Genomic DNA, 22,679 nt, shown 5'->3' with positions numbered 1-22,679 from the left:
ATCACAGCCTGGTACAGCAACTGCTTGGCCCAAGAACATAACAAACTAAAGAGTCGTAATCACAGCCCAGTCCATCACGCGAACCCACCTCCCACTGACTCTGTCTACGCCTCCCACTGACTCTGTCTGCACCTCCTGCTGGCTTAGGAAAGCGGGCAGCATAATCAAAGACCCCTCACAGCTGGGTTATTCTCTCTTCCAATTTTTTCCATCGGGCAGAAGATTCAAAAGTCTGAGAACACACACTAACAGGTTCAAAAACAGCTTCGTCCTCACTGAATGACTTATGGACTGAACTGATCTCTTCACACCTTCTCTATTGAGTAGTACTACACTCCTTATGCTCACCCGATGCCTGTGCCTATGTATTTACATTTTGTATTTATGTATGTCCAATGTTTTTTCATGTATAGAACAATCTGTCTGGACTGTATGCAGGACAGTACTTTTCACTGTACCTCGGTACACATGACAATAAATCAAATCAAATCCAATCATTGAAGGTGGCAGGGCAGGTTGAGAAATGGTTGCAAAGACATAAATGAATAGTGGCAGCAGGTACAAATGCAAGGAAGCCATGATGAACCTTTATAAAACACTGGTCTGATCTCAACCAGAATATTGACTTTGATTCTCCATTCCTTCACACAGCTGAGATTCTCCAGTCTTGCTGCAGTGAATGGAGATTTGACTGAGCATCAGATCCTCCTTCCTCGCTGGCAGTGGTAGCAAAGCGGACTCGCAACGGAGAATCCCGCCCAATGTGTCCAATTCAGGGCACCACACTTTAGGAAGGATGGACGGCATTAGTCAGGGTGCAAGAAAGATTTTCAAGAACAGTTCCAGGGATTAAAGACTTCAGTTATGCTGAGATACCGGAGAAGCTTTGAACTGTTCCGAAGAAGTCATATTATTTCTCTTGCTATGGATGCTGCCAGACTGGCTGAGTTTCCCCAGCACTTTCTGGGTTTTTTTCAGATTTCCAGCAGCGCAGTATTTTGCTTTTGTACAAGTTTGTGAAGAGCTTTGATAGAGGTGTTCCAAATCATGAGGAGTCTTGACAGAGTAAATAGGGAGAAACTGTTCCTATTAGCAGAAAGGTCAAGAACCAGAGAACACAAATTTAAAGTGATTGGCAAAAGAACCAAAAGCAACATGATGAAAAACTTTTAACACAGCAGAGGGTATGATCTAGAATGCACTATCTGAAAGACTAGTGTAGGCACATTCAATCATGAGCTTTTAAATGGAAATTGGATAAACTTCTAAAAGGGAAAGTATTTGTGAAATCACATGGAAAGGCCCAGGGAGTGCGACCAGCTTAATTGTTCCTGCAGGTGCCTACACAGATTCAACGATTGAATGGCTACTTCTGTGCCGTAATCATCCTATGAATTTATGGTTTTATGTTGCTGGTGTAGAACAGAAAATAAAGGAAGAACTAAGGTATGATTCTAGAGAACATAAAGCTTTTATAATGGAAATAGCACTATGATTAGAAATATTTGGATATTCATATCCTTTATCCAGAGGTTGAAAAATATGGCTGCATCAGATTTGCTCAGTAAATTTTTAAGGTATATATATATATATGGATCTAGATTGATTAGCTTATGCACGGTTGAAGGACCAAATGTTTTCTCACTTTCTTCCTTTCTGCATCCATTTTAGCTCCTATAACCTGCAGCAATGCTTGCGGTTATTAAAAGGAAATAACCAAACTAAGCAAGATCACTTCCTCCTTAGCCATAAAAATGTTTTAATATGTACAGTTGAATTAAATAGCTTCCATGTTTCCAATAAGACGTGGATCAAAATTTTGAAAAACAAAAGGCTAGAATTCCCTTCCATTCAACTTGAATAGATGGGAGAAAGTATCCCAGAAACATGACAATCCATCAATTGTGAGAAATCTCGAATCTGGATTTTACAGAGTTTCAGTACATTGTACCTTGATCCTGGAGATCAGAAAATTATTGCAAAGCATTTCTAAAGTAATACATTTGTGACTCACGTGCTTCCTGTCCCCATCCATGCATGTGTAACTTGCCAGCAGAATAGTAAAGAAATCCCAAGACCAACATCAGACAAAGAGCCAGCAACAAATTGCGGACAGATCCCAGCAAACTCATCTTCACATTATTCCCAGAATTCTACAGCATCTAGTTTAAAAAGAAAGGAAAATTAATTGGCTCTGGACAATGGAGGGAATAATAATAATAATCTTTATTAGTGTCACAAGCAGGCTTACATTAACACTGCAATAAAGTACTGTGAAAATCTCCTAGTCGCCACACTCCGGCACCTATTCGGGTACACGGAGGACGAATTCAGAATGTCCAATGCACCTAACAAGCACGTCTTTCGGGCCTTGTGGGAGGAAACCAGAGCATCCGGAGGAAGCGGGGAGAACGTGCAGCTTCCGCAGACAGCGACCCAAGCCGGGAATCGAACCCGGGTCCCTGGTGATGTGAAGCAACAATGCTAACCACTGTGCTACCGTGCCACTGCGCCTCTACTTAAAATGCACAATAAACTACTTAAATGGCACTCAAAGCTCTATTGCTAGTTTCTGTCTAAAGAAGGAAGCTTCCATGCGTTTATAGGACCTAGGGAGTAACTGAAGTATGTCAGTAGTAGTTTTCAAACAGAAAATCGAGTATTATTTCCATAGATTCCCGAGATGATTTCATAGCAAAAACTACAGAAATTGATAAAAGCAAATGACTGTGGATGTTGGAATCTGAAACAAAAACAGAAAATGCTGGACAATTTCAGCAGGTCTGACAGCATCTGTGGAGAGAGAACAGAGCTAACGTTGAGTCTGGATAATGATTAGTTCAGATGATTAATTCAGGGTAGGTAGCAGGTATATGAAAAATCTGGGCATGGGACAGTTAAATTTTGAATAATCAACCAAATATACTCATCCCCTATCACATGTATTGGCTTACATATACAGATTTTGAACAACTGGGATAAATCTCCAGCAAGCAAAAATGTTTGGCTCCTAGGGAAGCACGGTGGCCTAGTGGTTAGCACAACCGCCTCACGGCGCTGAGGTCCCAGGTTCGATCCCGGCTCTGGGTCACTGTCCGTGTGGAGTTTGCACATTCTCCCCGTGTCTGCGTGGGTTTCGCCCCCACAACCCAAAAATGTGCAAAGTAGGTGGATTGGCCATGCTAAATTGCCCCTTAATTGGAAAAAATAATTGGGTAAACTAAATTTATAAAAAAAAAAGTTTGGCTCCTGATCCAAGCTGATCTTCTGGTTTTAGGTCATACAAACATCTTTCGAGGGACTTTGTAGCCTTCACCTGGAAATTCACCAGGAGTATGCATCATTGTGGAAATGCACAAATCTGCTATAGCAGTCCTCAAGGTCTGCCACATTTAAGAATTTTTTAACAACTATTCTTGGTGATTTTTTCCCCATTCTGAAATGGTCATGGTCTGTGTAATTAATGAATTTTAAAAGCCGTCATATCAATTCGAAAGGAATAAAAGTTAGCGCTGCTGTAGTAGATGGACGCACAGACTCCATGAGAGGCCAGGCTGACAGGGTACAACTCATTTTATTCCACACTAGTCACAATATCCACTCGCTCCAGGTCTCCTTCCATGAACTGCCTCCAGGTCGGGGTTTATATTCTGTGGTGAGCTCCTCCAATTAGGAGGGAGCTCGGCTTTCTAGACACCCGAGTAGCTCATTCTCAGGTGTGTAGGAGGGGAAGTGGATGTTATACAGCTTTGTCCCTGCAGGGGGTTGTTACAGCTGCCAACAGCTGCTCTGGATGAATTGACAGATACCTTGGATGACGCACTACACATTACTGAGAAAATATTACAAGGGGCCCACGCATTAATGAATATATACATTCTGTCAACATTGCTCATCACTTCCAGCAGAACATCAAACTGGCATAAAAATATGTGGGAATGCAAACGCACCCCTGTCACACTTCCCATTCACTCAAGGAGGACAATCCCAGCCATTGAATCTGAAGACATTTTCCCACTGACATGGAATTAGTTAAGCTGGACCACAGCCAGCACTTTGTAAAATATCCAAAAATGAGAGCATTTCAGCACCATTCGTTTCTTGAACGTACACCTCTACATTATAGGTTGGAAAGAACAGAACCAGACCCATTTTATTCATGCTTTTATTGCCATTTCCTTATTTACATTAGTGGATATGGAAAATAATGGAAAAGCATAGTAATAAAATGATAGATAAGGAAAACAAAGAAAAATGCCAAACTGGCAACAAATAACAGAAAATGGAAAACACATGAAAAGAGTTAGCAAGCTAAAATATAAGTAGCAATATAAATATAATAGCAAAAAGTGACTGGCAGTCTATTTATATTGCAATGATTGCTTTAGTTCAAATTTGGGTGGCACGGTGGCACAGTGGTTAGCACTGCTGCCTCGCAACACCAGGGACCTGGATTCAATTCCAGCATTGGGTCACTGTCTGCATGGAGTTTGCACTTTCTCCCCATCCTCTCTCCCACTTCCACTTTCTTTGGTTGCTCCATGCTCCCCCCGTACCAACCCCCCCCTCTCCAGTTGCTGTTCATGAGCAGGTCTTTGGAGAGGCTGGTAAATTTTTTCCATGTATGGCAGAATCCTTCATCTGATCCCCTAACTATTTTTATTTTTATTTTAGGAACTCCGCCATGTCGGAGAGGAACATAGAACATAGAACATTACAGCGCAGTACGGGCCCTTCAGTCCTCGACGCTGCGCCGACCCGTGAAACCATCTGAAGCCTATCTGACCTACACTATTCCATTTTCATCCATATGTCTATCCAGTGACCACTTAAATGCCCTTAAATTTGGCGAGTCTACTACTGTTGCAGGCAGGGCGTTCCACACCCCTACTACTCTCGGAGTAAAGAAACTGCCTCTGACATCTGTCCTATATCTACTACCCCTCAATTTAAAGCTATGTCCCCTCGTGTTGGTCATCACCATCCGAGGAAAAAGACTCTCACTGTCCACCCTATCTAACCCTCTGACTATCTTATATGTCTCTATTAAGTCACCTCTCAGCCTTCTCCTCTCTAACGAAAACAACCTCAATTCCCTGAGCCTTTCCTCGTAAGACCTTCCCTCCATACCAGGCAACATCCTAGTAAATCTCCTCTGAACCCTTTCCAAAGCTTCCACATCCTTCCTATAATGTGGTGACCAGAACTGCACGCAGTACTCCAGGTGCGGCCGCTCCAGAGTTATGTACAGCTGCAGCATGACCTTGTGGTTCCGAAACTCAATCCCCCTGCTTATAAAGGCTAGCACACCATATGCCTTCTTAACAGCCCTATTAACCTGGGTGGCAACTTTCAGGGATTTATGTACCTGGATGCCGAGATCTCTCTGTTCATCTACACTACCAAGAATCTTGCCATTAGCCCAGTACTCTGCATTCCTGTTACTCCTTCCAAAGTGAACCACCTCACACTTTTCCGCATTAAACTCCATCTGCCACCTCTCAGCCCAGCTCTGCAGCTTATCTATGTCCCTCTGTATCCTATAACATCCTTCAGCACTATCCACAACTCCACCGACCTTCGTGTCATCTGCAAATTTACTAACCCATCCTTCTACACCCTCTTCCACGTCATTTATAAAAATGACAAACAGCAGTGGCCCCAAAACAGATCCTTGCAGTACACCACTAGTAACTGAACTCCAGGATGAACATTTGCCATCAACCACCACCCTCTGTCTTCTTTCAGCTAGCCAATTACTGATCCAAACCACTAAATCACCTTCAATTCCATACTTCCTTATTTTCTGCAATAGCCTACCGTGGGGAACCTTATCAAACGCCTTACTGAAATCCATATACACCACATCAACAGCTTTACCCTGATCCACCTGTTTGGTCACCTTCTCAAAAAACTCAATAAGGTTTGTGAGGCATGACCTACCCTTCACAAAACCGTGTTGACTATCGCTAATCAACTTATTCTTTTCAAGATGATTATAAACCCTATCTCTTATAACCTTTTCCAACATTTTACCCACAACCGAAGTAAGGCTCACAGGTCTATAATTACCAGGGTTGTCTCTACTCCCCTTTTTGAACAAGGGGACAACATTTGCTATCCTCCAGTCTTCCGGCACTATTCCTGTCGACAAAGACTACATAAAGATCAAGGACAAAGGCTCTGCAATCTCCTCCCTGGCTTCCCAGAGAATCCTAGGATAAATCCCATCTGGCCCAGGGGACTTATCTATTATGACATTTTCCAAAATTGCTAACACCTCCTCCTTTTGAACCTCAATTCGATCTAGCCTGGTCGACTGAACCTGAGTGTTCTCCTCGACAACATTGTCTTTCTCCAGTGTAAACACTGACGAAAAATATCCATTTAACGCTTCCCCTATCTCCTCTGATTCCACACACAACTTTCCACTACTATCCTTGATTGGCCCTAATCTTACTCTAGTCATTCTTTTGTTCCTGATATAACTATAGAAAGCCTTAGGGTTTTCCTTGACCCTATCCGCCAACGACTTTTTGTGTCCTCTCCTCGCTCTTCTTAACTCCCCCTTTAGGTCCTTCCTGGCTAACTTGTAACTCTCAAGTGCCCTAACTGAGCCTTCATGTCTCATCCTAACATAAGCCTTCTTCTTCCTCTTGACAAGTGCTTCAACTTCCTTAGTAAACCACGGTTCCCTTGCTCGACAACTTCCTCCCTGCCTGACAGGTACATACTTATCAAGGACACGCAATAGCTGTTCCTTGAAAAAGCTCCACATTTCAATTGTACCCATCCCCTGCAGTTTCCTTCCCCATCCTATACATCCTAAGTCTTGCCGAATAGCATCATAATTGCCTTTCCCCCAGCTATAATTCTTGCCTTGCGGTATATACCTGTCCCTGCCCATTGCTAAAGTAAACATAACCGAGTTGTGATCACTATCACCAAAGTGCTCACCTACATCTAAATCTAACACCTGGCCGGGTTCATTACCCAGTACCAAATCCAATGTGGCCTCGCCCCTTGTTGGCCTGTCTACATACTGTGTCAGAAAACCCTCCTGCACACACTGCACAAAAACTGACCCATCTATAGTACTCGAACTATAGTATTTCCAGTCAATATTTGGAAAGTTAAAGTCACCCATAACAACTACCCTGTTACTCTCGCTCCTGTCGAGAATCATCTTTGCAATCCTTTCCTCTACATCTCTGGAACTATTCGGAGGTCTATAGACAACTTCCAACAGGGTGACCTCTCTTCTACTGTTCCTAACCTCGGCCCATACTACCTCAGTAGACGAGTCCTCAAGCGTCCTTTCTACCGCCGTAATACTTTCCTTGATTAACAATGCCACACCCCCCCCTCTTTTACCATCTTCTCTGTTCTTACAGAAACATCTAAATCCTGGAACCTGCAACAACCATTCCTGTCCCTGCTCTACCCATGTCTCCGAAATCGCCACAACATCGAGATCCCAGGTACCAACCCATGCTGCAAGCTCACCCACCTTATTCCGGATGCTCCTGGCGTTGAAGTAGACACACTTCAAACCAGCGTCCTGCTTGCCGGTGCCCTCTTTCGAACTTTTAACCCTATCCCTGACCTCACTACTCGCAACATCCTGTACACTGGGACTACAATTTAGGTTCCCATCCCCCTGCTGAATTAGTTTAAACCCCCCCGAAGAGCACTAGCAAATCTCCCCAACAGGATATTGGTACCCCTCTGGTTCAGGTGAAGACCATCCTGTTTGTAGAGGTCCCACCTACCCCAGAATGAGCCCCAATTATCCAGGAAACCAAAACCCTCCCTCCTGCACCATCCCTGTAGCCACGTGTTCAACTCCTCTCTCTCCTTATTTCTCACTTCACTAGCACGTGGCACGGGTAACAACCCAGAGATAACAACTCTGTTTGTTCTAGCTCTCAGCTTCCACCCTAGCTCCCTGAATTTCTGTCTCAAATCCCCATCTCTCTTCCTACCTATGTCGTTGGTACCTATGTGGACCACGACTTGGGGCTGCTCCCCTCCCCCTTAAGGATCCCATAAACACGGTCAGAGACATCACGAACCCTGGCACCTGGGAGGCAACACACCAACCGTGAGTCTCTTTCGTTCCCACAGAACCTCCTGTCTGTTCCTCTAACTATGGAGTCCCCAATGAAAAGTGCTCTGTTCCTCTTCTCCCTTCCCTTCTGAGCAACAGGGACAGACTCTGTGCCAGAGACCTGTGCCCTATTGCTTACCCCTGGTAAGTCGTCCCCCGCAACAGTATCCAATACAATATACTTGTTATAGAGGGGAACGACCACAGGGGATCCCTGCACTGCCTGCCAGTTCCCTCTCCCTCCCTTGACGGTAACCCTTCTTCTTTTACCTGAGGTGTGACTACCTCCCTATAACTCCTCTCAATAACCACCTCCGCCACCCGAATGATCCGAAGTTCATCCAGCTCCATCTCCAGGTCCCTAACTCGGCTCTCGAGGAGCTGGAGTTGGGTGCACTTCCCGCAGATGTAGTCAGAAGGGACACTAGAGGTGACCCTTTCCTCCCTCATTCTGCAGGAGGAACATTCAACTGCTCTAGCCTCCATTCCAACTGAACTAACTTCCCAACTATTGAAAAATAAAAATAAAAAACTTGTTAGTTGAGCAATCCAACGGACAGAACTTTTTTTTTGGTTAGAGGAGGAGGATGGGTGGGAGATACTACGTAAGTAGTGTTTCGGATAAAGCTGTCACTCGTGAACAGCCCCTTCACAAACCACCTTCAACTTACGCTGACTGCACTGCACGTATGCAAATCTCCACGGAACAGCCAATCAGAAGCTCTGCTCTGCTGCCCCCTGCTGAATGCTTGACTTCCGGCGAACTCCTCGGGTCACTGATGCAGGTGCACCTTCAACTTACACTGACCGCATTGCACGGATGCAAATCTCCCCGGAACAGCCAATCAGAAGCTCTGCTCTGCTGCCCCCTGCTGGATGCTTGACTTCCGGCGAACTCCTCGGGTCACTAATGCAGGTGCACCTTCAACTTACGCTGACCGCACTGCACGGATGCAAATCTCCCCGGAACAGCCAATCAGAAGCTCTGCTCTGCTGCCCCCTGCTGGAGTTCCGGAGGCTCTGAGTGGTGCAGTCGACCTCCATCCGAGCAGAAGACTCCGCCAGGTAATCAGGGATCGAAGGCTAGAGCACTGGCCCCTCTCCTCGTAAAGAGTTCTGGATGTTCCGATACCCCAAAGATCACCACTAAGGGGCAACGGTTCATCTTTACCCCAACCACCTTGGACATGGTCTCAAAGAAGGCTGTCCAGAAACTACTGTGTCCTGGAGCAGGACACCGCTCGGACATTTCCTCCATCTCCGGGAAGAACCCGCTCATGCATGTCCTGGTTAGGTGCACGCTGTGGACCATCATTAGTTGTGTTAGGCTCAGTCCTGCGCATGATGAGGTGGAATTGACCCTGTGCAGAACTTTGATCCAGAGTCCTCCCCCTATCACATGTCTAGCTCCTCCCAATTTTGTTGCATCTTGTCCAGTGGAGCCCTCACCTCTTCTAACAGTTGTCCGTATACGTCACCACATTTACACTCCCCTAACAGGTCCGGTGCAAGAAATTTGTCCAGTAGGGTGTGTCCGGGTATCTGGAGGAACATCGTGCCACCTTGCGGCGGAAATATCGCTGCTACAAGTATTGAAACTCATTCCCTTTCGGGAGTTGTGCTTCTCGGTAAGTTCCCCCAGGGTCACTACTCTACCGTCCACTTACATGTCCCTCACCATCAGTACCCCTTCATCCTCTCCCCACATCTTGAAAGTGCCGTCTATTTTGGCCAGTATAAATTTATATTTCCTGCAGATGGAGGCCACGACAGACAAACCACAGAGTTTGAAATGGTGCCTGAACTGGTTCCAGGTCTTTAATGTGGCTACTACCACCAGGTTCGAGTTAGGAGGTTCGGCAGAGCCAGGCCTCCCATGTCTCGCTCTCTTTGTAGGACAGATTTCCTTATAGGAATTAGGAGCAGAAGTTGGCAATTCAGCCCTCGGAGCCTGCTCCGCCATTCAATCAGTCACGGCTGATCAATTCCTGGTCTAAAATCCACCTCCCCCACCCGTTGCCCATATCCCTTTAACCTGTTTTTTTATATATTAGAAATATATTTATCTCCTTTTTGAAACCATTTAATGATTCGGACTCCACCGCACCATGGGACAGCGAGTTCCACAAATTCACCATCCTCTGAAAGAAGTAGTTCCTCCTCATCTCAGTTCTAAATCTACCTCCTCTCAACCTATATCCGTGAACTCTCGTTCTAGATTATCCCACAAAAATGAACATTTGAGGGCGGGACGGTGGCACAGTGGTTAGCATTGCTGCATACGGCGCTGAGGACCCGGGTTCGAATCCCGGCCCTGGGTCACTGTCTGTGAGGAGTTTGCACATTCTCTCCGTGTCTGCGTGGGTTTCACCCCCACAACCCAAAGATGTGCAAGTTAAGTGGATTGGCCACGTTAAATTGCCCCTTAATTGGAAAAAATGAATTGGATATTACATAGAATTACATAGGATTTACAGTGCAGAAGGAGGCCATTCAGCCCATCGAGTCTGCACCAGCTCCTGGAAAGAGCACCCTACCCAAGGTTAACACCGCCACCCTATCCCCATAACCCAGTAACCCCACCCAACACTAAGGGCAATTTTGGACACTAAGGGCAATTTAGCATGGCCAACATCTTTGGACTGTGGGAGGAAACCGGAGCACCCGGAGGAAATCCACGCACACACGGGGAGGATGTGCAGACTCCGCACAGACAGTGACCCAAGCCGGGAATCGAACCTGGGACCCTGGAGCTGTGAAGCGATTGCGCTATCCACAATGCTACCGTGCTGACCGTGCTGTTAAATGAACATTTGGTCGACATTTACTTTATTAATCCCATTTAGTATTTTATACGCCTCCATTAGATCCTCTCTCATCCTTCTAAACTCCAGCGAGTATAAACTCAAACCGTTTAATCTCGCCTCATAAATCAACATTTCATTCCAGAATCAATTTGGTGAACCTCCTCTGAACTGTTTCCAATGCCACCAAATCCTTCATCAAATAAAGAGACCAAAACGGGACACAATACTCTCAAGTGGTCGAACCAACACCCTAAATAATTGCAACAACACTTCTCTACTTTTATATTCCAGCCCTTTTGCAATGAACTCTAACATACCGTTTTTAATTATATGCGGTACCTGCATTCCAACTTTCTGCGAATCATGAACAAAGACATGCAGATCCCTCTGCCCAGGCGCATCTTGAATCTGCTTTCTATGTAGATAATAATTTGTCTTTCTATTTTTTTCGGCCATAGTGGATAATCTCAGACTTATCTACATTAAACTCCATCTGCCAAACTTTGGCCCAATCTCCTAGCCTTTCAATATCTTTATCTCCTCTTCATTACCTGCTTTCCCACCTATTTTGGTATCATCCACAAATTTTGCTATGTTACACTCTGTTCCTGCTTGCAGATTATTTATATAAATTGTTAACAGTTGAGGTCCAAGGACTGACCCCTGCGGCACCCCGCTGATTACAGTTCGCCAGCCAGAGAAGGACCCATTGATCCTGACGCTCTGCTTTCTGTCAATCAACCATTCCTCAATCCAATCTAGTACCCTACTCCCAATTCCCTGTGGTAGATCGCACCTTCAAGATCGGTCTTTTACACGGCACCTTCTCAAACCCCTTCTGGAAGTCTACATATAACACATCTACAGGTTCCCCATTATCCACTTTGCTGGTTACGTCCTCAAAGAAAAACAAGTTTGTCAAGCATGACTTACCCTTTATAAAACCATGCTGACAATGATGGATTGAGCTTTATCTTTCCAAATATTCAATCATCTCCTCCTTAATGATTGATTCCAGCATCTTCCCCACCATAGAGGTCAAGCTAACCGGTCTGTAGTTTCCCACTTTTTGAATAGGGATGTCACATTAGCATAATTCCAATCCACTGGGTCCTTTCCAGAATCCAGGAAATTCTGAAATATCACAACCAATGCATCCACTATCTCTGCCACCTCCCTTAACCCTCGGGTGCAGGCCGGAGACTTATCTGCCCTTAATCCCTGTTTATTCAATTCAGTCTCCTTAGTGATGGTTATTGCACCAAGTTCCTCTACATTAAATGTCGCTTTTGGAAATTTTTTATTTTCTTCAACAGTGAAGGCAGAGGCAAAATATTGGTTCAGCACCTCCGCCATCTTGGTGTTCCCCATTACTACCTCACCAGTATTGTCCTCTAAAAGGGCCAACATTTACTTTAGCTATTCTCTTCCTCTTTATATATTTAGAAACTTTTGGTATCAGTGTTTATGTTTTCTGCTAGTTTCCTTTCATAGTTCACCTTAGCTATTTTGATTTTATATTTTTTTTAATACTTTTTATTCACCTTTTTCACATTTTCTCCCAAATTTACACACAACAATAAACAATAATCAGTGACGAATGTAATGTCAATCCTCATATCAATAACAACGATCCCATCCTCCCACCAACCCCCCAAGCATTAGCCTGCATGTTAACATAAACAAATGACAAAAAGGAATCAGGAATCACCCATAATCACCATTAACACATACAGTCCCTCTCCCCCAACTCTCCTAGCCCCACCCCCCCCTAATGTTCAATGTAATCCAATTCTCGAAAATGCATAATGAATAACGCCCATGAATTGTAGAACCCTTCCATCCTTCCCTTCAGCCTGAATTTGAAATTCTACCATCCTTAACCTTATCCTACGATTCTTTCCTGTCCAAAGGCCATTAGTTTGTCAACCCTAGTGAAGAAGGATTTTGGGGATGATCTGAATAAGAGGAACAATGGAAGCATATTCATTTTTATCATCTACACAACATTGTCTGGGAAGGTTCCACTTATGGTGCCGCGTCCAGTTGCAAGCTATCTTTATCTCCAGGTGCCCGAATTTGGTCTGGGCCAGTTTAAACAATAGTGCCTCCAGCTCTGTTCCTCCCACACGGGGATATGCGATCTTGCTCAGGTTGAGTTGTAACCTGAGAAGGCCCCAAACTCCCTCAGGGGTTCCGTTATCCTCCCCATGCTGCCCAGGGGGTGCGAGACATTGAGCAACAGGTCATCCGCATAGAGTGAAACTCTGTGTGCCCTGCCTCCGCTCTGAATGCCCATCCACACCGTCGCTGATATAAGAGCGACGGCCGGTGGCTCAATTTGCCAATGGGGACAACAGGCACCCCTGCATTCTGCCTTTGTGTAGCTGGAAATATTTTGAGCTGGTGTTCATCTCTATGAGACACCATAAGAGCGCTGTACGGAAGTTTCACCCATGAGGTAAACCCTGATCCAAACCCAAACCATTGAAGTACCTCCATTCTACTTGATCAAAGGCTTGTTCACCGTCCAGGGGGACTATCACTTCTGATGCCCTTTCCCCGGGTGGGGTCATAATTACGTTTAGCAGCTGCCTGATATTCGCCATTAGCTGTCTGACCTTGACAAACCCAGTCTGGTCTTCCGCAATCACTTCTGACAAGCGACTCTCCAGTCACCGCATCAGAACTTTAGCATCCACGTTCAGGAGTGAGATGGGTCTATATAACCTGCATGCTGTTGGGTCTTTGTCTTTTTTGGGGATCAAGGAAATAGAGGCCTATAACGCAGGGCCCCCCTTGACAGCGAGTCACTGATCATCTGCCGCAGTTGTGGGGTCAGTCCTACATCTCTTGTAGGAGTCCACTGTGGAGCCATCTGGTACCGGTGCTTTCCCTGACTGCATGGAATTAATGTATTCCATGATATCTTCCAGCCATAGCAGTGCTTCCAGTACCCATCTCCTGTCCTCCCCCATAAGTGGTATGTGCAGCCCATCGAGGAACGGTTTCATCTTCCTCTCCAGAGGCTTGAAGCTGTGCAGTCCCCGGTAAAAGTTTGTTCATCAATTTGTCGGGGAAAATTAGAATGTCAGGAGAAACAGAATTCCAATAGTGAGAGGGGTGGGGGGGGGGGGGGGGGGGGGGGGGGGGGGGGGGGGGGGGGGGGCCAGTCTGTTGTTTTATTTGGGGGGGGGGGGGGGGGAGTGAAGGTTGGGATGGGGGTGGAAACGCTTATTCTAGCATGTTTGTCACTGTTCTTGTTATTATTAAAAACTTGCAAATACCCTAATAAAAATATATTTTTTTTAAATAAGGGGTCCAGGGGTTAGGAGGAGAAGGCAGGAGAATGGGGATGAGAAAATATCAGCCATGATTGAATGGCACAGCAGACGCGATGGGCCGAGTGGCCTAATTCTGCTCCTATGTCTTATGGTCTTTATTACCATGAAGTAGCCAAGGTAAATTAGGGGAATGCTAAATAAACAAATTTATTGGGAGGAAATGGGAGGAGTAGGCCATGTGATTCCTCAAACCTGTTCCACCATTCAAACTGACTGATCTGGTTGGGGCGTCAGCTCGGTTTTCCTCCCTACTTTCCATAAAATGACTCCCTTGTAGATCAAAAATCTGTTTAACTTGGGAGAAAGAATTTTTCTCTTTTTAATTCTTTTGAGGATTATTGTTATTCTATAAAAAGAATCTGAGTGCTGCGGTTCCCTCCCACAGTCCAAAGATGTGTAGGTGGATTGGACTGTGAAGATAGATACAAAATATTTATTTCCATTATTAATTCCCCAGTCACATCCTGTAGTCTAAGTAAACAATGTTTATTTTAGCTACTCTATTACTTTTTATAAACTTGTAGAAGTTCTTACCGTCTATTTTTATATTTCTTGCTGGTTTACTCTTATTCTAATTTCTCCCTTTTCATTTTGTTTTAAATGATCCTTAGCTAGTTTCAAAACTTTTCCCAATCTTCTGCCTTACCAGTCAGCATTGTATATCTTAGGCTGGATTCTCCGTCCCGCCGCGCCATATTTCTGCCTCACCCCGCCGGCGGGATGCTCCATTACGCCGGCTGGTCAATGGAGTTTCCCATTGTGAGGCAGCCCCATGCCGTCTGGAAACCCCCGTGCTGCCGGCAAAACTGAGCATCCCGCCGGCAGAGAATCTAGACCCTTATCTTTCAGTTTAATAACTTACTTAGATAGCCATGGGTGATGCAGTATTCTTGTACAGTCTTTCTCAATGGAACATATTTTTGTTTTAAAATATGACCTTAAATGTCTGCTGTTGCTCATCTACTGCTATACCTTTAACCTATTTCCCAGTCTATTGTAATCAATCCTATCATGCCTTTGTAATGGTCTTTATTTAAGTTCAAGACACTAGTTTCAGACCCAAGTTTCTCACTCTCAAAACTGAATGTGACATTCTGCCTTGTTATGACACTTTTGTCCAAATGATCCTTTATTACGAGAACAATTAATCCGGCTTCATTACACGCACCATTAGCCAAGCTGTCCCAGTACAACTGCAACATTGGCATCTAACCAGTAATGTGCCAGATATGCCTTGTCCACAATTAGCATGCCAAATCCAACCAGGCCAACTTTTGCCCCATCAGTGTATTCTTGATCATTAACAAAGTGATGGAAGGGGTCATTGGCAGTGCTCTCAAACGACACTTATCCAGCGATAACCTGCTCAGTAATTCTTAGTTTGGGTTCTGCAATGGTCACCCAGCTCCCGACCTCATTACAGCCTTGAATCAAACATGCACAAAAGAGCTGAACTCCAGAGGTGGGTTGAGAGTGACTTTCCTTGACATCAAGGCATCATTTGACCGAGTGTGGCATCAATGAGCCCAAGCAAAACTGATGTCAACGGGAATATTCTCCGGTGGTTGGAGTCATAACTGGCACAAAGGAAAATGGTTGTGTTTGTTGGAGGCCAATCATCTCAGTCTCTGTACATCGCTGCAGACCAACCATCTGCAGCTGCTTCATCAATGACCTTTCCTCCATCATTAAGTCAGATGTGGGGATGTTTGCTGAAGATTGCACAATAGTGAATACCATTCACAATTCCTCAAATACTGAAGCAGTCTGTATCAAAACGTTACAAGAGCTGGTCAACTTCAAGGCTTGAGTTGACAAGTGACAGGTAGCATCACACCACACAAGTTCTCGGCAATGGCCATCTCCAATAAGAGATAATCCAACCATCCTGCCTTGACATTACCATTGCTGAATCCTCCATTATCAACATATGAGGCCATCATTTAGCAGAAACTGAAGTGGGCCAGCCATTTAACTACCATGGCTACAAGACCAGCTTAGAGGTTGGGAATTCTGTAGCAAGCAACCTCCGGACTCCTGCACTCTTTGATTCCCCAAAGTCCGTTCTGCATCTAAGAGGCACAAGTCAGGAGTGTAATGGAATACTCTCCACTTGCCTGGATAAGTGCAGCATCAACAACACCCAAAGAGCTCAACAATGTAGCCCAGTGATTGGCACCCCATCCATCTTACAAGCATTCATTAAACATTCACTCTCTCCACCACTGATGCACAGTGTGCACCATATACGAGATGCGCTGCAGAAACTCACCAAATACCTTCCAAACCGGTGATCTCATCAACAGATGAGTGGCATGTTTCCCTCCAATCCACACAACAGCCTGACCTGGAACCATAATGCCATCCTTCACTGTCGCTGGGTCAAAATCCTGGAACTTCCATCCTAACAGCACTGTGGGAGTACCTAAATCAGAAAGACGGCAGTGGTTCAAGAAGATGATGCACCATCACACCTTCTCAAGGGTTGGCAGTAAATGATGATCTACCTCGTGATGCCCACATCCGAAGAGCAAATTTTTGTTTTTAAATACATAAAAGGTCCAAGACTGTCAGTTCCCTGGTAGGATCCAGAATGTACTGTCCTAAGAAACTGTTCCAAACACACTATGAACCTATCCTCAAGACTTCCTTTGCCAATTTGATCTGACTAATCAATGTAAGCTTAAAACTGCTCATGATTATTGTAGTTCCCTTCTTACAAGCACCCATTATTTTGTGATCTCCACTATTTTACAGTGGGCTACTATTAGGGGACCAATAAACTACTTCCACCAGTGACTTCTTTCCCTTGCTATTTCTTATCTCCACCCAAAGGAATTTTGCAGCAGGAGCTTCTGAGCGAAGCTCATTTCTCACTATTGCACTGATCTCATATTGTATTAACAGAGCTACCCACCTCCTTGTCCTTTCCTTTTATCCTTCCAAAATGTCAAATACCTTTAACTATCCAGTTCCTAGCCCTAGTCATTTTTTCAACCAGGTCTCTGGAATGGCTATCATATTATACTCATTTATTTCAATTTGTGTTATCAATTCATTCATCTCTTACAAATGTTGTGTGCATTCAGATAGAGAGTCTTTAATTTTGTCTATTTTATCATTTTTCCTTACTCTGACCAGATTGACTGGTGCACTCTCTCTGTCCGTTTGTGTCACACTCTGGTTTTCATTAGCCATGTTGCTATACTGTACTACTGTCTTCTTTTTTTGTTAACTTTCTAAATATCCCAACGCATGAACTCTCTCTCTCTCTTCCCCACCCATCCACCAACACCCCCTCCCTCTGACTATTTAGTTTAAAGCCCTCTCTACAACCCCAGTTATACAATTCACCAGGACCCTTGTCCTATCACAGTTCAAGCGAAGGCCATCACAAAAATACAGTTCCCTCTTTCACCAGAATTTGAATATGAAACAAAACCCATTTCTTCCACACTAATCTCTGAGCTGTGCATTCAACTCTGTGATCTTATTTACCCTATGCCAATTTGATCTCAGCTCAGGTAATAATCCAGAAATTTATCTTTGTGGTTCTAGTTTTTAATTTAGCCTGTCAATGCAAGTTCTGTCTAATTTTACCTATGTCGTTGGCACCCACATAGACAGTGTAACAGGAGTCAAATATTTGGTTTCACTAAAACGATTACACCGAGTTAAGTAACTTAAATAATCAAGTTGCACGAATGAAAATATTGAAATGCACACACATTGAATTTTCTAACCGGAGGTGTAAAAAGGAGTGGCATTCAAAGCTGTAGGTGATACTCAATTGAAGTAAATAATTCTAAGCAGACAATATAAGCAAGGGCACATTGGTAAGATAGTGAAATACGCAAATAAGTGACAGATTTCAAAGTCAGCAAATGTGAGGTTATTGCATCAAACGTTTAGCAAATTGTTTCACACAAACCTCCTCCTGCTGTATTTCACCTGACTCTACCAACATATCCTTTCTTTCCAATGTGTTGCTCTAGCTTCCCTTTAAATGTATTTATTAAGTTGCCTCACCTACTCCTTTTGGAAGCAAGTTCCACATATTAGCGAGTTCCACATATTAGCGACTCCTCAGATAATGAAGCAATCCATGTCCTAATGCAGCAAGACCTGGACAATATCCAGGCTTTGGCTGACAAGTGGCAAGTTACGTTCGCGCCACACAAGTGCCAGGCAATTACCATCTCCTACAAGAGAGGATCTAACCACTGCCCTTTGACATTCAATGGCATTACCATCGCTGAATCCCCCACAATCAACATCCTGAGAGTTACCAGTGATCAGAAACTGAACTGGTCTAGCCACATTAATACTGTGGCTACCAGGGCAGGTCAAAGTTTAGGAATCCTGTGACAGGTAACTCACCTACTGACCCTTCAAAGAGTGTGATGGAATTCTCTCCACTTGCCTGGACGGGTGCAGCTCCAAAACACTCAAGAAGCTCGACACCATCCAGGACAAAGCAGCCGCTTAATTGTACCCCCTTCCACAAACATTCAAACACTATCACCAACGCACAGTGGCAGCCATGTGTACCATCTACAAGATGCACTGCAGTAACTCACCAAGGTTCCTCAGACAGCACCTTCCAAACCCGCAACCTACCATCTGGAAGGACCATGAGCAGTAGATACCTGGGAACTCCACCTCCTGGAGGTTCCCCTCGAAGTCACTCACCGCCCTGACTTGTAAATATATCGCCGTTCCTTCACTGTTGCTGGGGCAACATTTTGGAACTCCCTCTCGAACAACAGAGTCGGTGTACCTACACTTCAAGGACTGCAGCATTCAAGAAGGCAACTCACCACCAGCTTATGAAGGGCAACTACAGATGGGCAATAAATGGTGGCATAGCCAGCAATGCCCACATTCCACAAAATGTTTTTAATTACCATTCTTTAGGCAATGAGGTTTCTTGGAATACCCTATTGGATTTATCAATGACTATGGCATATTTATGGTCATATATATGGCTTTGATACGGCAGCACGGTGGCCTCGTGGTTAGCACAGCTGCCTCACGGCGTGAGGTCCCAGATTCGATCCCGGCTCTGGGTCACTGTTCATTTGCACATTCTCCCCATGCCTGCGTGGGTTTCGCCCCCACAATCCAAAGATGTGCAGAGTAGGTGGATTGGCCAAGCTAAATTGCCCCTTAATTGGAAAAAATAATTGGGTAATCTAAATTTATAATAAAAAATATATATGGCTTTGACAAAGAGTCACCAAACTCGAAACGTTAGCTCCATTTTCTCTCCACAGATGCTCAGACCTGCTATGATTGTCCAACATTTTCTGTTTTTGTTTCAGATACCAGTCATTGATGCCAGGCGGTGACACAGCTCAGAGGACGGGACGGGACGGGACGGGACGGGACGGGACACCCCCCCCCCCCCCCCCCCCCCCGCGAGATTCGACAAGGTGGCTGCACGCCATGCAGCCCCGAGGTTCCGGGAGCACGACATTGAGGCGCTCGTGGGCGCAGCAGAGCAGAGGAGGGAGGCCCTGTACCCCGGACACAGTCGCAGGGTTGCCCCACGCCTTAGCCGGCGCCTGTGGAGGGAGGTGGCAGAGGCCGTCAGCACTGTGGCTGTAACACCAAGGGCAGGCGTACAACGCCACAAGAAGGTGAATGACCTCGTCAGGGCAGCCAGGGTGAGTAACCCCCCCCCCCCCCCCCCCCCCCCCACCACCGATGTGCTGCACACACCCCCGGTGCAACCAACCCTAACCCTAATGTGCTGCCTACCTATGCACAACCGCTGGCCTGTATGTATATCCCTGCCTAACACTGTTGCCCTTTATCCCTGCCACCCATCCACCCACCCCTCCCACAGGAGAAGCGCGCACACAATAACAGGGAGCGTGAGAGGACCGGAGGGGGCACAGTTGATGAGAGACCACTCACCGTTCATGAGGAGAGGGCCCTGGAACTGGCAAGCGGACCAAAGGACCGGGAGGTTGCCGATGCAGAGGGCGCACCACCAAGTGAGACCCCCCACGGCCCATCCCCATTACCCCAATATCCTCCCTCCCCCATATCCCCCTCCCCATTCCCCCCCGATCACCGCCTTTGTGTCTAACCATGTATGCTGTATTGTGTACTGCAGGACCAAACGTCAAGGCACCCATCCCCGCGGATGCCGACCGCCCGCAGGATGCTCCAGGGCAACCAAGAGACTGGGACAGGCCCAGCCCCTCCGGCATGCAACGCCCACACAACGCCCCAGGGCAGCCACAAGACTGGGACAGGCCCGGAGCAGCACGGAGACGACGCCCCTGTCTCGTGCGAGTGCGGCGACACAGGCGTGTGACACCCAGCGACGAGGGGGGCAGCCACAGGCCCTTGTCGCAGCCGAGCCGGGACAGCCCTGCCCGGGACTCCGAAAGACAAGACAGTGACACACAGCGGACGGGTGGACACGAACCACCACCCCAGGGGAACATGGATTCTGGGTCGGACGATGCTCACGACACAACGCCACTGCTATCTCCAACACCCTCCACCATCACAGAGACACTCACCTCGGTTGGGCACTTTAGTGCTGAGGCTTCTGGTACACTCACTGGTGCGCACAACACAGCTGTACCAGGATTGCAGGTGGAGATAGGGCCAGCAGAGGGGCCGGGAGGTCGGAGGGCATCCTGGCCCAAGCAAACATCTGCCGCCCAGACGCGTCCCGGGTTCCTGGAGTTACCACACCCATCCATAGACCCGATGCAGTCACCGAACCAGGGACGATCGAAGGGGGTGACGGCAGGCTTGTGGCGGCTCTAGACGCAGGTGGAGGAGTGCACCCGCGTCCAGGAGCTGGGAGTGGTGCTGGTCATGCGTGCCACCCAGGCCGAAACCACACGGGTGGCTTCCGCTGTGGAGGCAATGGGTGCGACGGTGTCAGACATGGGGAGCAGTATGCAAAGCCTGGGGCTTTCCGTGCAGGCGGTGTCTGTGGCCCACAACATGGCTGCCCTCTCACAGGAAGCCATGAGCCAGAGCCAGAGCCAGCGGCAGATGGCAGAGGCGCCCAATGCCGTGGCCCTGTCTCAGCAGGCCATGGCCCAGTCTCTGCAGGCCATCGCTGAGGAAATCGGCGCCATTGCCCATGTGCTGTCCGGCTTCGCCCAGACACAGACAGAGATGGCCAACTCCCTGAGCTCATGGCTGCAAACTTGCAGACCCTTGTAGATACCAGGGCGGGCCTCCAGAATGGCCAGTCCGTTCGCACACCTGACCCATGTAGAGGCCCGGGGGCCATCGGGCACCCCAAGGAGGAGGTGGTGCTGGAGCCCGTCCCGGGTCCCCATATAGGGGAGGTCCCGGAAAACCGCGGCACCTCGGACTCCCCCCCCCCCCCGGTCCCAGGTGCATCTAGTGGGCAACGGGCAGGACAGGCTGGCAGTTCGCCATCCCAGTTGCCCGAGCCACAGCCTGGCCCATCTAGGCCGGGCTACCCCAGGTAACGGCCGCCAAAGGAATCCCGAGTCACAGGGCAGGAATCTCAGGAGTCCACCTCCAGTTCAGCTGAACCGTTTGGGGAACCACGTAGACGTAGTCAAAGGGCCCGTGAGGCTAAACAATTAGACACTGAGTAAATTGGCAGGGGTGCAGGGCACAGACGATATATAGGGGCCAGGGCACGTGTATGGACTGTTTGTGATTAAAATCACTTTCACATATACTAATCTGCCTTTGTGCTCTGTCCGAAGCGTGCGGCGGTGTGGTATGAGGTGAGTGCCAGTTTGTGTGTGAGGGGTGGTATTACGTCGGCCCCAGGTGAGTATGCCACCCCTCCCCCCAGGTCGCCCTCGCCATCCCCCTGGGCAGAGGACGGGACCGTGCATTGCAGTGTCACGGCTGCATGCAGGGATGGTCCGGGTGGAGGGTTGTATCGTAGCCATGGGTCAGACATTGTCCAACGATGTACAGCCAGGAGTTCATCGCAGGGCGTGTTGTCATTATCCTCTATGGCCTGCAATAGACATGTGCAGAGTTCCGGTTGCGGCTATGCGGAGCTAAGCTGCACATTCGGCAGCTCCCGCTAGAAACGGACTTTGGGGCTCTTTTCAGGGCCCCCAACGGAGCTTTTTTGATGATTCCCGACGTGGGAAGGGGTCTGCAGTAGAGCCCCAGGGTTCTATGGTCAGGACCAGGAGTGGGGTGAGCAGAAAAGCGGTGGCAACGCCCCTGGAAAAGCGGGGGAAGGAAAACAAAATGGCGGCCGGCGGAGCCCTCGAGGAGTGGAGGCAGTGGGCGCAGGAGCAGCAGGAGACTCTTCGGCGCTGCTTCCAGGAGCTTAAGGTGGAGTTGCTTGAGTCGCTGAAGGCTACCACCGGTAAGCTGCTGGAGACTCAGACAGCCCAGGCGGCCGCAATCCAGGAGCTGCAGCAGCAAGCCTCCGAAAGG

At 47.1% G+C, this 22,679-nt stretch overlaps 1 protein-coding gene across 1 annotated transcript in view; it reads right to left on the bottom strand.

Moving 5' to 3' along the window:
- LOC119964467 (CMP-N-acetylneuraminate-beta-1,4-galactoside alpha-2,3-sialyltransferase-like) overlaps window positions 1-22,679 on the bottom strand; it is a 617,002-nt gene that overhangs the window by 578,850 nt on the left and 15,473 nt on the right. The window contains 1 exon segment of the mRNA XM_038794008.1: window positions 2,015-2,162. Within this exon segment, the coding sequence (XP_038649936.1) occupies window positions 2,015-2,132 (118 nt within the window). The 5' untranslated portion in view covers window positions 2,133-2,162.

This window comes from Scyliorhinus canicula, chromosome 4 (genome assembly GCF_902713615.1).
Source record: "Scyliorhinus canicula chromosome 4, sScyCan1.1, whole genome shotgun sequence".
NCBI lineage: Eukaryota > Metazoa > Chordata > Chondrichthyes > Carcharhiniformes > Scyliorhinidae > Scyliorhinus > Scyliorhinus canicula.
Note: the sequence above shows the minus strand (reverse complement) of the source record. Positions and strands in the feature narration are given on the sequence as shown.